This window comes from Poecilia mexicana, unplaced genomic scaffold (assembly GCF_051168715.1).
Source record: "Poecilia mexicana isolate PSO_F unplaced genomic scaffold, ASM5116871v1 scaffold_22, whole genome shotgun sequence".
Taxonomy (NCBI): domain Eukaryota; kingdom Metazoa; phylum Chordata; class Actinopteri; order Cyprinodontiformes; family Poeciliidae; genus Poecilia; species Poecilia mexicana.
In genome coordinates, this window is record NW_028263391.1 from 19904650 (window position 1) to 19921058 (window position 16409).

The following is a 16409-nucleotide window of genomic DNA, read 5'->3' on the forward strand; positions in this document are numbered from 1 at the left end:
CTACTTCTGTTGTTTAGAGGAGGAATCTGGGGGACTTTAAGAAGGTTTTGTAGCTGATTAATAAACCTAAAAATGATTCATTTTCAGAATGATAATGCATCATCTATCCGCTGTGCTGAGAATACAGTAGCTTTGTTTTTTAGCTCAACTCAGTGACATGGCGTCAGTGATGATTATGACCCAAGTGTGGATTTATTTTAGAAAATGGAAAGTTGCTGCTTGAGAAGGTTTCGTCCTGCAGAACTGATATGAGATCTGCTGGGACCTGAGAGATGACAAATATTGTTTTCTATTAGTGAATTCCTCAAAACATTCACGATTTTTCTTGTTCATAATTTAATCTTTTTTTTTTTTTTTTTTTTTACCTCTACTGGATTTGTCTTGTTTGTTTTAATAAAGCCAATGACTGATTAATCCACATTTGTCTGGACGTTAGCGTCTAGAAAAACTCATGGTACACCTTGAACCTTTTCAGAATTTATCACAAAACTTCTAACAAAAATCTAAATTCATATGTTGTCTGCCTCTTACCCCTGAAATAAAATGTCCCTAATTTATTTTGGTTGAGGCATTGCTTTTTATAGAGAATTATTCCCTCTGGGATTGGATGCTGTGCAGCTGGAAGGATTTTTGCTCTTACCTTTTTAAGTCTAAACAGTTATGTGTAACCATGGTAACATGGTGGGTTTTCTATAACCAAGACCAAAGCTTTTGAGGAAGAAACTGGCTTTTCCAGGTAATCCATGGGGTATAGCTGTTTGTGTGAATTGTTTTGAGAAATGCACTCACTGTGTTGCAAATGTCGATTCAAGAAATGCGCCAAAGCAACCGAGACAAACTGGATGATTAAGTTTTAGGAAGAGAAAGAGGGAAAAGTTTATGGTTTCCCTAATAATCAGGCTGAATGGACTTTCCACTGTCAAACTGCCTTCTCGTGACAGAGGACAGAATAAAAGTCTAGGCCTTTTCTCCAGCTGACCGCCATCCTCATGTCCCTGAACCCAAACGCTTTCACCACAACAATGTTTTGTGGCCCCACTGTGGGACTTTGCCTGGGGCTTCCCACCGGCCCTCGGTGTATTTTGAACGAGCGCGACCTCCCCACGGACCCCCGACAAGCTTCTTCACCCCGGTCACAGAGGGCTCCGCCTGGGGCCAGCCCACCAGCCGGACCCTGTCGCCTCTTCCAGACATCCAGGGGAGCGGAGCGTGCTCCCCCAGGACGGAGCACACACACCCCGCTACACACACACTGTCTGTGGGACTGACAGAGGATAAAAGGCTTCTGTAGAGGGGAACATGGAAGGAGATTAAAGTGATATTTCGTTGCTTTTCCTTTGATGGTGACAAAACTGAAGTGTTTGAAAGATTCATGTGAGCAAATTAGGACAATCATGTTTCTTTTGAGTGGATTCGTGGCTGCAGACATGAAAAGATCACATGACCTTAAAAAAAAAACCCGTCATATTTATTTATTTTTTGGGCTATAAAAATGCAGCTGGGCGGTCCGACAGCATGGCTGATTAGCCCCTAATAGATGTTTCATGGCCTGAGGTCTAAGCTGCTTAATAAATATGTCCACATAAGTTTATTTCCTGCTAATGGCTCAGTCAGCATGGCATCCATTACCGACTGTGATCCAATTTAACAGAGCCAAACCAGAGTTGAGGAATTTCTCGGCTGCCAATTTCCCGATGAAATCGATCCATGACCAGTCTGCAGCGCCCAGACGGGCTGTGGCTGGTGGAGATGAAGTGTCCGCCTCAGGGTGGAAGATTTTTAAATGTTTGGTCTCACAGGAGCAACGCTGTGAGTTAGCAAAAGATGGTTTTGTGAGCTGCAAAAAATAATTAATTTTAATTGCCGATGCTTGAAACAACACGAAGACGACTGGATATGGAAAAGTTTGAAATTCTTCCAATGGGTTCTGAAAACCCAACATCAATTTACAGAAAATAAATGACATTTTTCAAGGTCGTCATCCTCCAAAACGGTGAACCTCTGTAAGTGTGTTTTTGATATTTAGTAAGTTTTCTTTCGGGACTGTTCTGTATTTATCTTCACCCATCCTTCCATTACCTCCATTCTCCTCGTCTCTGCAAAGGAAAATAAGCATCCCCACATCATCATGCTGCCTCTACCATGTTTTTCAGTGGATTTGGTGTGTTCAGGGCAAGATTTCCTCCAAACTTTCTTTGCATCTGGTACATTCAGTATGGTCTTGTCTGACCAGAGAATCTTCTTTCACTTGTGGCAAAAACCTAAACAGGACATCCAATGATATTTTTCTTGCCGTTGAGTGTTCACATTGTTATCAAGCCTGCTGGACAAGGACCGAAGGCTCACCTCCTTTCTGACCCAAAAAACCCCTTTGTGCTGCCAATAATCTGCATGAAAGCCCTCAGATTTTCTGCAGTGGACATTCTGAAGAGTGAAGTTGACCCTCCATCTGAAGGATCAGCAGCAGAGAAAGGGCTCCAGCTTTTCTAAGTTTCATTTTACTGCTGCTTCTCCACACCTAAAGGAAAAAAAAAAAATCTGAAATTAAATGTGTGTGTATATTTTATCATGTCTGCTATCGTCTGGTGAAAATTGCAGGTAGCTGAGTGTTTAACATTCTCTTGTCAAGCGTCCTCCTGCTGGGACAATAAATGCCTGTCCAGTTTTGCTCACAGCGGCGGCTGCAGATTACAAACAGCAGGAGCACACTGGAGTCTGAACACAAAACCGATAAGGACGCCCGTCTCTGTGCTGCTGTTGCTTTGGCTGGCTTCTCCCCTGCTCCAGCAACCCGCTGCTTTCTAATATTTACACACAACTCGAAAGGCAAATGTAGCGTAACTTCAGCCACACACTGCACCCACACCTGGAACCTGTGTGCACATTTCTCTGTGTTGCTTTGACAAAGAAATAGAAGGAAAATGAGAACTAAAATTATAGTGCAAACAGTGAAATTTCATTGCATCTTTTTATCCAGGAGTTTGCAGGGAAGGAGGTGTGGATGATTGCAACTGTTGGAAAGTTTTTTTTTTTTTTTTTTTTTTTGAGGGCTGGAAGGTGGCTGGAATAAAATGTGTGTGCGCATGTGTGTGTGTGTGTGTGTGTTTGCGTGTGTGAGTTACCTGGCTGAGGAAGGAGCGGGAGGAGGGTGAAATGCAGATTTATTGTTGAAGCTGTGACAATTGGAGAGCCGGAGAATGCAGCAATACGACGCAGGAGGCCACTGACACAGCACATTATTCACATGTGCAAGACAAAGAGCCGCGTACGATTTACATTAAAGCTCAATGAAAAGAAAAATTACTTCTCTGGAACTTTTTACATCACATTCTGAGTCTTAACAGGCACCAGAATGTCAAAAATATATGTTGGCTCAGCTCCTCTCAGTAAGTTTAATATCTTGAAATACGACATGATTTACCGATTTAGTGTGTCAGTTTGGTTTCTCACCATCTGCTGCTTTATAACAGCCTTCAGCTCAATTCTTAAACCTGTTTTTGACTATTTCATGGCAACAAAAACCATAGGAAGAGTAAAATTTTATTTGTTTTCTGATGTGTTTGCAACCCATTTCATCAGCACTCAAATCCACTGTGTTCTCTGTCCAGCTCTGTTGTCGTCCCATCACAGCATTTCAATCTGAAAAGCACCTGGACTTTGAGTAGGCCTTTACAAAAACCCTGATTGTTACTGTGTTGTAGATTTGCAGCAGTGTTGCAAACCATTTCCATAATAACGAATGGGGTATAAAATGTGCATAAAATCTTACTCCACTGAGTGAAAGGCAGACACGCTGATGATCAGCTGATCAATGCATTTGATTAGCAACTCGGGTTGATTTAAAACCAGGAGGTATTCATGAGATTACACCAAACTGTTTGCCTCGAACATTCCAACAGTCCTTTGTCTTTAAGTTTTGGACCCCCACCACCACAGAAAACACTGACAATTGTCACAAACACAGAAACCCGGCGTTTGAGGAAACTGCTATTGAGTTCTGGCCTGGGGAGGGTCGGCTCCCATATCATGAGAGCAGCGGTTAGTCGACTGCTGCGAGGCTCGCCCATCGCATGCCGACCGCAGAGGACGCTCAGGTAAGGCCCCCACAACGAATTAGCCGGGCCCTTCTTCCTCTTTTCCATCCCTGCCCCCCCCCCCCGCGCCACCCTGCAACATCAATTTACTGTCATTATGTACTGCTGCCCCCTGCTGTGGGCCCACGGCTGTGACGCCCCTGAGGTCAAAGTGTGGGAGGGGGCTGGAGAGGCTCTTTACTCCTGAGGAGGCTGGAACAATCAATAGCTAGCCACCAGCCACCGCAGGGGCCCCCCCCGAGGGCCCTCACGCCACCAACATTAGTGGAGATGTCTTCCTCCGTAGGGAGGAAGCCTGTTGGGAGTTAATGAGAGAGGTGGGGGCCTGAGGACAGGAGGCAGATGAGGGGGAAACGGACAGCTTGTCAGCAACATCTTGAGTGTGAAGTGTTAACGTGAGCGCTCGCTGTGATGGAGAACAGAACTCTGATCGTCTGACTTGAGTTTCTGACATCTTCTGCGGAAATCTAAGACGCACAAACAAGGAGATTTAAGGCTCCTGCATCATCCCGTCTCCGAGGTAACGGCTTCATTGGAGCTGCGCTGCAGGTTGTGGCTGGTGAATGACTTTATAAAGCACTGATCTGGGAGCTGGACTGTAACATTTAAATCAAGAATATATATTTTCATCATTAATTAAAAACAATCCATCTAATCTTTCTGGGAATTAGTGGGCATGTACGCAGCTGTAATAAGATCAACTTCAGATTTCGGGATAAACTTCAGAAAAATGTCCATCAGCCGAGTTATTTTATCAAGTCCTGATGAGGCTGACCAAGTCTTTGCATGGGCCGTCCAGCATTTCATCTAATAATCCAATAAACAGGAGGAGTGTCCCGCATTTTATCTCTAATTTTTAATCAGCACCTCTGCAGGACATAACACCCTCCAAGGATTTGGGTGTCAAACAGGGCTCTTACCGCCAGGCTGTTTAATGTGCACGACTACAGTTAATGAGCTAAACAGAGCGCAATATAAAAGCTTTCAATGTGCAGAAAATCAGTGAAATATCACAGAAATTCCAACAAAACGAGTTATGCTGCTTATAAAGATAAATTCCATCAGAAATTGAAAAATAACTGATAAATTAGTGTAGCAGTGGCTGAAATTACAAAAATATTAGTTTAAGTTCCTCTTTATTTCAACAACTCTGGCGTCACTCAGGCACAGACAAACATTTTTCAGAGTATTACTACATAAAAAAAAAACAGTTCAATGTTTAAGAAGCAGCAGAAACAGAAAGAAAAAGGAGGAGGAGGAGTGTAGAAACACATGAACATTCAGGAGTCGACTTTCTTTCTTCCTCTGGTCTGCCGGGCAAGTCCAGGCGACGTCTGGGTTGCCATGTCCACCAGTTTGGATTTCTTGTCACCCTTTCGAGCTCTGGGAGCAGCTTTGGAGCTTTCCTTCTTTCCATTGACCTCTGCAAGAGGAAAACCAGCTCCATAACTTACTGAACAGGACTGACTCAACCCGCAGTAAAAAGCCACGAACAATACATGTAGCAGATAAATAGCAATACATATCACGATAAATACGTGAGCAATATCAACAGATAATATGTCTGAACTCCAAACCAGAATCCAACAGAATTCTGGGAGATGTAGGCAGAGGAAAGGCTTTAGCTGCACAAAACGTTAAGCAAGGTTGGTGGCATCAACAAGCTCACTCACTCTTCGGTTACCTAGCAACAACCTGTTGAGCAACGTGCACAACGTGTCATGTTTTTGCCACTGTGCTTCATAACTTCATAATAAAAACAATGAAATGTTAAACAAGAGAATGAGTAAAACAACTTCAGAGGAAATTGTGGTTGAAACAGAAAAAGTCATGTCATCAGTTTGGTTGTATTTCAGACATTTAAAACAAAAACTAGTCAATAATTATCGATATCGACCGATATGACAACCTTATACCGTGATATATCAGCCAGCCCTACATGTACGTTGTTGGAATCTCACCTTTTCCCTTTGAGGGCTTCCTTTTCTTGACAGAACTTCCTTCAGCATCGTTCTCCCCCGTTTTGTCCACCGCTTTCTTCCTCTTGGTCACCTTTTAAATTCAGAAATTAAAATAAGAAAATGTGATCTGTTCTTTAGCTTATTCTTTTACTTTATTGTGTAAAAATTGTCATTGTTGAAGAAAAATGTTAATCAGTATATCTTTTCCTGTGTAACTGCACTGCTACAAATCTGTACTTCTTTTTTCTGGCCATTAAAACACCAGAAACATCTCCAGTTCAAGTCTCACAGTTCAGAGGGGAACATGAATGTGACAGGAATCATGACCCAGGCAGAGAGCTGCAGCTCCAGTTGAGGGCTGAAAGAAGAACTGCTGATAGTCTCAGTCAGAGATCGACGTCTATGAAAGATGACTTTCTCCCGCCACCCGTTTCTCTCCATCACTCCTCCTCCCCTTTATCTACTGCTGCATTTTGATGCCTAATGATGGCCAAGCGGCGCCCGCTGAGGAGAACAGATTGGCAGGATAATTACATACAATAACCAGCGCAGAGACCCGGCAACCTTTTGGCTGGAAACGCTGGTCCCTGGTGGTATCTTCCATATACACAAAGAGCAAACGTGGCACAGAAACAAAGAGCGCAGAACAATGGCAGCGGCTTAAAAAAAAAGGTGAAAAAAAAGAAACTGGATCAGGATGAGTTTTATGCGACTCCAAGCAACTGATTTAAAATGCAAACGGCTATCCAACTGATCATGAACCGATTTCTGAAAGTCTCAGAATGTGTGTATGCGTATGTGTGTGTGTGTGTGTGTGTGCTGACCTTGGCAGGAGGTGTTGTCACTCTGCTGACAGGTGTGAACTCCAGCTGGCCGTCATCTTTCGCCTGGATGCTCTTCAGCCCGTTCTGCAGGATGGATCGCAGCTTCTTGTACGGAGGCGTGTCTTTGTAGTCTAGAGACTTCACTTCCTCCATGAACTTCTGGAGCTCATCTAGAACATGAGCACACCTGCATCAGCTTCAATTATACAGCCATATAAACGGGTTGAGGTCTATCATGTTCAGAGAAATGTTTTATTATGATGGCTGAAGTTCAGGGAAGCAGAAGAAAGAAGAAGATCAAATGTCTCTGCCTTAAAGAGGAGGAGAAAGCCAAAACTGTTGTTGCATTTTAGCACCTGGTTGGAATAAAGAGAGCCAACCTTCAGTTTTCTTCTCACCTGGTTTTTCTTGAGGGGGGAAACACTTGGACAGAAAATCAGAGATGTCTTCCTGACTCCTAGGAGGGGAAAACATTTAAAGCATTTTTAGGATATTCGGAGGAAGCCAAGCGATCCCAGCTGCAGCCCGGATTTTGTCCCAAGTCCCACCTGATCTTGGAGTCTCTGACGTAAAGCGGGTCCTGCAGCCGGTCCTCCCAGGGGAGCCGACCACAGAGCCACTGGACCATGCAGTAACCGAGGATCTGCAGGTCGCTGCGCCTGGAGGGAGCTGCAGCCAAAAAAAAAAAAAAAAACAGAGCAAGTTCAATCACACCAAGAACAGCTGAAATACGATAAGTCCAGCCTGATATAATAAGACACTGTTTAAATCCACTTATTCACTTTGTTTTCCCATCAAGAGATCAATATTAATCTAATTCCAGAGAATCTTCCTAGTTTAACACACACAGGCTTGGACATATCACCCCTCACTCACCACATCACTGATCTATAAAAGTAATAACACTGCGCACTGTGTTTTTTATTTTATTAACACTACTGAGCATACAACACCGTTCAGATTGCTTACCAAGATTGGCCGAGATTAACAGGGAAATAATTTCATTTTATCGGGTGAAAGAAAAGGCTAATTTAAAAACATTGGATCAACCAGATTGTGTCATTTGGACCTACATGCTCCTTTGTGGGCGTCGATGCTGGTGAACTCGATGGTTCCGTCGTGACATTTCTTCGGGTCTTCTTTGTACTCCTTGAGGACGCCGTCAGGTGCGTACCTGTAAGCCAGCCCGTAGTCGACCAGGTAAACCTGCAAAGACGGCGCATACGTTCATTTACACACCTCATAGGCTCGGGGGTGCAGTCAGACGTTAAGAAGAAGCTGAAGATGACTTAGTGTGTTGCACGATGGGACGGTGCTGCACAGTTTCCTCTGCACAGGTTTGGACAAAAGAGTCAATTTACAATGGAAGAAACAGAGACGGGAACATTTTTGCTTATTTCCACAAATTCTGTCTCTAACATGCAGCTGCTAAAATTAATCCTAACATTGAGGTCAAGGGTTTCCTCTTTGTTAGGTACACCTGTTAGATTGCTCACTAAGACAAATGGCAAATAAGCAGAAAGAAGAGATGACTCCATCTTCTTCAGAGGTCAACATAAATATCAGCAGGTATCAGAAACTTCGAGTCCGTTTGGGTTTTAATAAAGAAGCTGTGTGAAAACCCTGCAGCTCAGAAAAAGGAGCTTTAAGAGCATTAAAAAAAATCTAAAAACAGCCACTCTACATGATGTTGAAATCCCGCAGGGCTGATTTTTAAATTGTCATTTATAAATAGCTCTTTAATAACAACACCACTGATACATTATTAATCTCCAAATTAAATATTTGCCCCCACCCCCACCTTGTTTGCTGGAAAAATCTCAAAGCTGCTTCCTTTTAATCTCACACACACACATGCTCTGCAGGCTTTAATTGAGTCTAATGAAGCCGTTTGAGTGTATAACAATAAAAAAAGAAAACAACACACACATAAACACAATCATCTCTGCGGTCACAGAAAACACTGATTCTCAACGACAAAGAACATTTCTGATCTTGTACCCGCAGCGTGCTGGTTTCACTGGTACTGACCTGGTTGGGATCTTTGTGGCTCAGAAGCAGGTTTGATGCTTTGATGTCGGCGTGCACGTACTCGTGCTCGTGGATGAACTCCAGAGTGTCCAGCTGCACAGAGAAACAGGGAGGATGAGGAGATGATGAGAGCTGCATGAACCTGGATTTTAGTGTGTTGAACTAGAATTTCCTTCACAAGCTGACATTCACTACAGTGGTGAATAACAGGCTGACTCGGTTCACCACAGAGACTTTTACATTTTAAATTCCTCCTTGGGTGCTGGTTGGCTAGGTCTCCAAGCTACAGTTCTAAGAGTTTTCCTTCTTACACGTTCAGCATGTTAATCTTCCCTTTTTGATCTGAATTTCAAGCTGTATATTTTGCTGTCAGTGTTTTCTGTGTTCTCCATGTTGCTAGCAATGATCCCTAATTTTGACGTTCCAGTCATAACGTCAACGCTATTCAGCAATTTTTGACAGCTGCTTTGCTGTTATTTTTTAATATCCTTTTTATAAATTTCAAATTTATAAAAAAGTAATTTAAATTCATAATTTATAAAAAAAAAAAATATTAAAACTATAAAAACGTAAAACTTTTACAAATTTCAAATTTATAAAAACTGCGTAGTTTCTCGGAAATACCTCAGATGTTTGGCATTTATTCAGATTTCTGTAGAAGCTGCAAAAGGAAAATGAACAAACTGGAATGACTGGTGACCCACCAGGCGAAGACCGAGCTGCAGGACCAGTTTTCTAGGGAATTTCTTTCCACATTCCTCAAACTTCTTCTGCAGGTCAGTCCCGAGCCTGTCGATCACCATGAAACGATACCTGAAAAGAAAACAGATGAACGGATGAAACACCCAACAGAAACATAATTCTTCCTTTTGCAACAAGTAGACTGATGCATGAAATGTTGAAATGTGATCCAATCACATTTCAACATAAGCTTATCAGATAAGCAGTATCCGCTTATCTGTTGTGATCTGCTTCATTTTAATACATATACATAAACCTTTGGCTAAGTTTAGTTGCATTGAATGTGCTTCCTCAGCAAACCCAATAGAAGTTAAATCCTTATTTTATAAAGAAGCATTTGAGATTCAAGCCCAAAAAGTAACCTAAGAGGATTACAGTCATATTATAAAACACAAAAATGATCCTCAGCTCACCTTTTGTCCCCTTTGTTATGCAGACCTGAGCCCCAGTACCTGGGAACTCCCACATGCTTCAGCTTCTGATCCTTCAACCAGTTCTGAACTGCACAACAAGAGGAAACAATTAAATTAGAGATGGTCTGGTTGCTCGCACTTCCAAAGAAAACTACGATGTACTAGAGTAGGAACACCATGAGATTACAGTTCTGTGTGTTGTAAGGTGTGTGTGTGTGTGAAGGGTGTTTGTCCAGCGTGGCTGGGAGCTAATCTGCTGCTGGGACAAATATTTACCAACAACGTGAGAGTCCCACATGAATAAAAGATGAGCCTTTGCTTCCTTAGTAATATAGCAGTTAATTGTCAGGGGAGATTGACATTTGGATTGTTATTATATAAAATGCAGAGCGGTGGCCCGGGGGCCAGGAGAGCTCCGCCCTCCCCTCCCTCAGAGGAACCCTCTGCAGCAACACACTGGTTTTAATTAAGAAAGTTGCCTTTGTTTTATTTGCTTGGCCTGCTGCAGACATGCTCGGTTTTCTGATCACAGGGCTGGGAGCTGATGGATGATGATGATAATGATGATGGTGATGATGATGATGGGACTCACTGAGATCCGGCTTGGCAGCTCTCATGTAAAAATGCAGCTCAGAGAAGAGAGGTCCGTTTTCACTCGGCTCCTGCGGACACAACCACCACCGCCGGAGTAAGTCCACATATTTATCCAGTAAAGAAAAAGAAAAAAAAAAAGGAGGATGTCCAAATTCATTAAATTTTTAGTGACGAGAAAAATCAACTTAAGCCACAGGGATACATTCCTGTATGAGCTGAATGGACCCACAGTTTGTGTTGGAGGGGACGGATTCCTTAAATGTACTCATCTTATATCCAACTGGCTGCAGGATTCAGTTCATACATTTGGAAGTAATGAAACTGCCAAATATTAATCTGTGTTTTATGGATGGAGAATTAAACAATGGAGGAAAGTCTGGAAAACACTCAAATGAAATTCCATACTTTTCCAGACTACAGAACTAAATTTCCCCTTTTAGTTCAGCTCTCTCTAAAGAGTACAAATCATGACAGATGCTGCTCCCACTTCCTCTACTTATCAACAAAACCATAAGATACTAGAACTTCTAAACTTGGAGCAGTACTTCATCCTCACCCTGGCATTTAACTCTTGGCTTTGGGCTCTGAGCTGCTAATCTCTACGCAAGCTGCTTTTCACTTGCAGCAAATTCCTCTAGTTCTGTCTGAAGGTTCTGGAGTGTTTGAAATGAAGACAATATGGAAGAAATTGCACCTTCAATCTGTGACAAAGTCCAACCACAAGGAAAGTCAATCTAAACCAAACTTAACTGCTTATGTAGCAACCAAATGCCATATGGTAAGGGATCTAAAGCCCACACGCGAGGATGATGGTTCTGAGGTTTTTTCATAATAAACTACAAATGACTAATGGTTGGGCTAACATTCAGGCATCCACATGCATTGTCAATATGAAAAGTACACAATTTCCCCTGATTTTGAAGTTGAGCTATCAGTCCAACCTTCCTCTATTGGTTTATTTTATTTTATTCTTTATGTGGATAAAATTTTACTGGCAGGTTCAGAAATACCCTAAGGTATTTTTGTCTGAAATGATGACAATACAGCGAGAAAGGCGCCGAGTTGGCAACAGTGGGTCACTATTGTTAACAGCAAATGTGCAGACATCACTTGGTGGGCAGGTCTGTCTGTCAAACGTCTCTCACAGCGGAGCACTAGAGGACAGTGGTTGATTTTTAGACCTTTGTCGAGTTAAATAAGATCGATGGATAAGATCAACTTCACATGTATCGGCTCATCACAGATATCCCAAAACTAAGGAAATCAGGGCCGATTTATCATGCACCTCCAACAGATTTCACTCTGCTGCAGTTAATGAGGCAGACACTCTGGTTTTACCACACATCACTTCTGTTGAAGTGAAAATGTTTTTCTGGACTCCCTCCAGATAACAGATATACTTCTCCTCATTCAAGATTTTTCCAAACAGAAAACAAAACAACCCAATTATGTCTCAGTTGTTTTTTTTACTGTTTCAGAGGAAGTACCTCAGAAGGTGTTCAAGTCATAAAAAAAGGTTGGGGACGTCTGAACAATGCAACCGCAATCTGTCTCACCACTTTGATGACATAGGGAGCATCTGGTCCAACGGGTTTGTCAGAGTTTTGATCAGCTGGTGAAAAACAGAGTGAATGTCAGGAGTTGGTAATGCTCATATAAAAAACATACCTTTTATACAAATCTGTTTACATGTTTAAAATCAAACAAGCTCAGATAAAAAGCAAGTAGATGCTGGGGGGTTCTTACCCAGGTATAAGAGACCAAAGCCCCCCTTGCCGATTGGAGCTCCCAGCTTCCAGGACTTCTTTCCAGTATCTGTCAGGACTTCTCCAGGTGGGAACTCCTCTGCCAGCTTCCTCTTAGCAGGAGCTCTTCCTTTCCCCACTGCCTTGGCTTTAGGAGGCATCAGAAACGGACGGTCAGAGCTGTAAGAGATAATTCCAGATTTAAAGAATGAAGTTCCAATAGCTGGGCTCACAGACTGCAGCTTGCTACTAGATAGTTTTTCTTTTAAAAAACTGATATAAGGAAGCTCTGTGTGCTCTGATTGGCCAGCTCTGCCCAGAAACTGAAACTTAATAGCTTTATTGATGGATAAACTGGTACATGTCCATGAAAATACTTTCAAAAATGATACACAAGGTTATTTTTTAAATCAGAAATTGTGACATTTATATTCTAATACAGCAGAAAGGATATGTGAGACTTAATGTCTCTTGATTCAAATAATAGAACCGTCAAGTTGCTGTTAGGGTTCACTCAATAAAAAAAAAAAAAAAAAACATTGAAACATCATTAATAATAAAAGTTAAAAAATATTTAAGTCATCCTTCAAAGTGAGTGAAAAATGTAAAAAAAAATATTATTAGTGTTGCATAAAAAAAAAAAAACATTAATAAATAACATTACGGTTTTTGCTTGAATGGATAGTGGGGAGAGCAATATATTTTAATTTTTGAAGGTGAAGCTGTGAACTTAAACAAAAATCCTAAATAAAACAAATGGAGGACGGCAGATTAATTGGATGTTTATGGAGCTCTGGTTGTGGAAAACCGGAGAAGAACTGGAGCAAATTCCTGGTTTTAGCACCGACTTTGGTGCAAAATCACGAAAAGAAAAACCGCCCTAAGCTTGATAGGTGTATCACTAATGCAATGACTGGATGTCATCTTAACAATGCCATTCACAAATTTTCAACCATGATGAATCTGCAGAACTGAGAGAAACATTGAAAGGAAGACGACACAGTACGAGTGTCTGCATTTCTATCTCTGCGACCAAACAACAGTCACACGGTCGAATTGGGAGTCAGGCATTCTGGCTGATGGCTCTAAACGGAAGATCTGGGTGAAGTCGCGGCTGATGAGTCGTTACAATGGAGTACAAACCAAACCACGTCCACTCGGTGCACAGATATCCACACTAGGGAACAAGTGATGCTCAAACCCGGATATAAAATGTGATGTCATCACGTAAACTAAGACAGCTCCGAGAAGTTTAGGAGTCGAACGCCGAGCCTGAAACGCACTAAAGGATGTTATTTCTCTACCATGCCATCAGTTTCTGTTTATAGTGTAAATGAACCCCTGTGTAACCAGATCAATGGCTTTAATGCTACCTGTGAGCCACAGTGAAAACAAATAAAACCGAAACACACACCGGTTAGCATCGTGCTAACTGCGCAGACTCACTACATCTGATCCGCTTAAAAATAATAAGTCTTATGTATACGTCACCCATTGACGAGGATTAAAAATAACAATACACACCCTGGATGTGTTCTTTATAGATGATTGTTGGCTAAAATTGTTCGAAGACAGACAAGCAGCAAAACTACCGCTCAGGAAGCGGCGTCACGGCGCTTACGCTTTCTATTGGTCCAACACTACGCGTAACGGGCAGAACGTAAAGGTGCATTCAGGAAACAAAAGCTCCTCGGAAAATCTGTATTCAGACTCTAAAGATACACCTCAGTCATCAGAAAGAACCGAAGACGCATTTTATTTAAGAGTTTACATTAATATAGACGTAATTTATATAAATGATTCACCGAATAAAGCCCACAACAAATAATGCACAGTTTACTAATTTTCCGCAATACCTACTAAAACATTAAGGTTATTATTCTTTAAAATTTCCCGTTTCTTGAAGTTACTGAACTATAATTCTGCCTGGCATGTCCTACACCAAAACCACTTTCTTATGCACCAATACTACCGACGAAGAACGACTTCATGTGGTAAATTAATTGATAGGATGCTTAGATACAATTTGTATAAAACTTAGAAAACATAGCTGCACTCTTCAACCTAAAATGACAAATTGTCAACCAAGAAAACAACAAAATAAACCGATTTATAAATTGATTTAAAGTTTCGTAAAGTTAAACTAAAATGTCGAAATATACAATTTATTTTGTCGTTGAAAACCCTACTTTTTAAATAAGTTGGAATTTGTAAATTAGTGCATGCCTTCACAGAAAGTGTTTATGAACCCCATAGTAAAGGGCAGATTATTGGGGCCAGTATTGCAGCCGAATGGCCTACCTTTTCGTCAACTAGTCAGCCATTAGTTATTCTCCTCTGTAAGTATTCAAGAGTCAAACGTGAATCCATTTAGCTGACGGCTTAAGCTTAGTTGAAAACGTGTTATTTTACGGGACAGTCAAACATTTTAGATGAAGTTCATTTTAAAATAAAATAACAAAGACTAACATGTTTTGTGGATTTACTTCATTTGAAAGATCACGTGATTCTGATGCCTTGGGCCTCTTTCTGAAATTACCATATTTTTTTCAAATTCCTTTCCCTGTTCAAATTAACCTCTTTAGTTCATGTTTCTCTTAATATTTGGTGCCGTCTAAAATAAATAATAGAACACAAGGATAGTACCGAAGCAGTAAAAGATGAAAAATGGCTACCATTATGGCATGCAACTCTGAGTTTTTGTTCAGTGTTGTTCTTTGTGCAAAATCAAAAGACATCAGTATGTGTGATGCTTTTCTCATAATGAAATGGAGAAAAAAAAATCCTTCACCTTTGCAGCCCATCTCCCGAATGTTGCTGTGAATGCTGCATTTAAATAGCAATGTAAATGTTGCAAGTCTTGTGTGTTTTGAATGTGTCATTTGATACAAACATATTGAGTATCACCTGCAACCTGGAGCACAACTCATGAATAAGATATTGGTTCTTCAGTGCATTGTTTCCAGGTGCCATCTAGCAGGGCGAGCAGCTGGAAGTGGGCCCCTGTTTGTTCTCCTTCCTCTTTTGAATCAGGAAAACTTCACTTTCCTTTCCCATGTCTTCGTCTCGTACATTGACTGAGCTAAACTGACTACACGTTTTTCTTTTTTTTTTTTTTACCCATCTTGTTGTGATGACGCGCTGCAGTGATAGTGGTGAGGACAGCACAGAGAATCCAGACAGAAACCAGAAGAAGAGAAAGAAAAGGGGGAAACATGTGTCGTTCCCTCCTGATGAACAGATAGTGTCCGGCTTTGCAGAGGATGCAGGCAGAACAGGTGAGCTGCTGTTTGACTGCACATTTAGTTGAATTACAGTTGCAGGAGGACTGAACAGACGATTACTGTGTACTTTGTTGCAATTAAAGGACACTCAGTTTACTAAAAAGGTAGCCATGAAGTGTGGCAATAGTTCTGTGAAGCTCCCTGGTCAAAGAGGGAGAAGTAGCCATGAGATAAGACAAACAGTACTGATCAGCTGTGATCTGTCTGCATATGTGAATTTCTTTGAAAGACAAAATTTGAATTTGCAAGATGAAGCCATAATTTGATCTAGTAGGAAATATGCACACATTGGTTTTTATAGCAGTGACATGTGAAGCAATTTAAGTGGAAGAACGTAATTTACAAAAAAAAAAAACAAGGCCCGAGCATTTAGCTCTGTGGAACCCCAGTGGAGAGTGAAAACATTGAGGTTTTCACTTAAGTTGAACTTTGTACCAGTATTTTACCTATAAATGTTTCTTTTCAGCTTATTTGAGTTATTTTAGATGACTTTAGAAATATAAAAAGAATACTGTTTTATTGTTTTAGATGATAGCTGTGTCACCCTAATGGATGTAATTGGAGCTTATCAGCAGAGCTGCAGTAAACACCAGGTCCAACCCAGAGAGACCATCCTCCAGCAACTCCAGGTGTGTTGCATAATGTCTTTTGTGTAAATGTTTGCATTAGTGAAACTGTGAGTATTCAAAATGAGCCCCAATGTAAAGCCCATGCAACAAAAG

At 41.3% G+C, this 16409-nt stretch overlaps 1 protein-coding gene across 2 annotated transcripts; it reads right to left on the reverse strand.

The window, feature by feature from the left end:
- Nucleotides 1–5213: 5213 nt before the first annotated feature.
- On the reverse strand, nucleotides 5214–14044 carry vrk1 (VRK serine/threonine kinase 1). Of its 2 annotated transcripts, none has more exons than XM_015002024.2 (13): nucleotides 13928–14044; nucleotides 12405–12583; nucleotides 12215–12270; nucleotides 10657–10726; nucleotides 10065–10152; nucleotides 9615–9723; nucleotides 8911–9003; nucleotides 7953–8085; nucleotides 7428–7548; nucleotides 7278–7336; nucleotides 6880–7049; nucleotides 6056–6146; nucleotides 5214–5517 (listed from the first exon to the last, which is right to left on the reverse strand). In XM_015002024.2, exons 2-13 carry the CDS (start codon nucleotides 12562–12564, stop codon nucleotides 5375–5377), a joined length of 1293 nt encoding a protein of 430 aa, XP_014857510.2. In that variant the 5' UTR covers nucleotides 12565–12583; nucleotides 13928–14044; the 3' UTR covers nucleotides 5214–5374. The 2 variants fall into 2 exon arrangements, with proteins under 2 accessions (XP_014857510.2, XP_014857512.2); XM_015002026.2 differs by lacking the exon at nucleotides 13928–14044 and adding an exon at nucleotides 13547–13565.
- Nucleotides 14045–16409: the final 2365 nt, after the last annotated feature.

What these genes read in the sequence shown, in the direction of transcription:
- vrk1 (XM_015002024.2), bottom strand. Translation starts at nt 12,564, where the DNA reads ATGCCTCCTAAAGCCAAGGCAGTGGGGAAAGGAAGAGCTCCTGCTAAG. An exon ending in CATAACAAAGGGGACAAAAG is followed by an intron (nt 9,724 to 10,064) that starts GTGAGCTGAGGA and finishes TTTTCTTTTCAG; the next exon opens with GTATCGTTTCATGGTGATCG. An exon ending in GTCAGAGACTCCAAGATCAG is followed by an intron (nt 7,337 to 7,427) that starts GTGGGACTTGGG and finishes TTCCCCTCCTAG; the next exon opens with GAGTCAGGAAGACATCTCTG.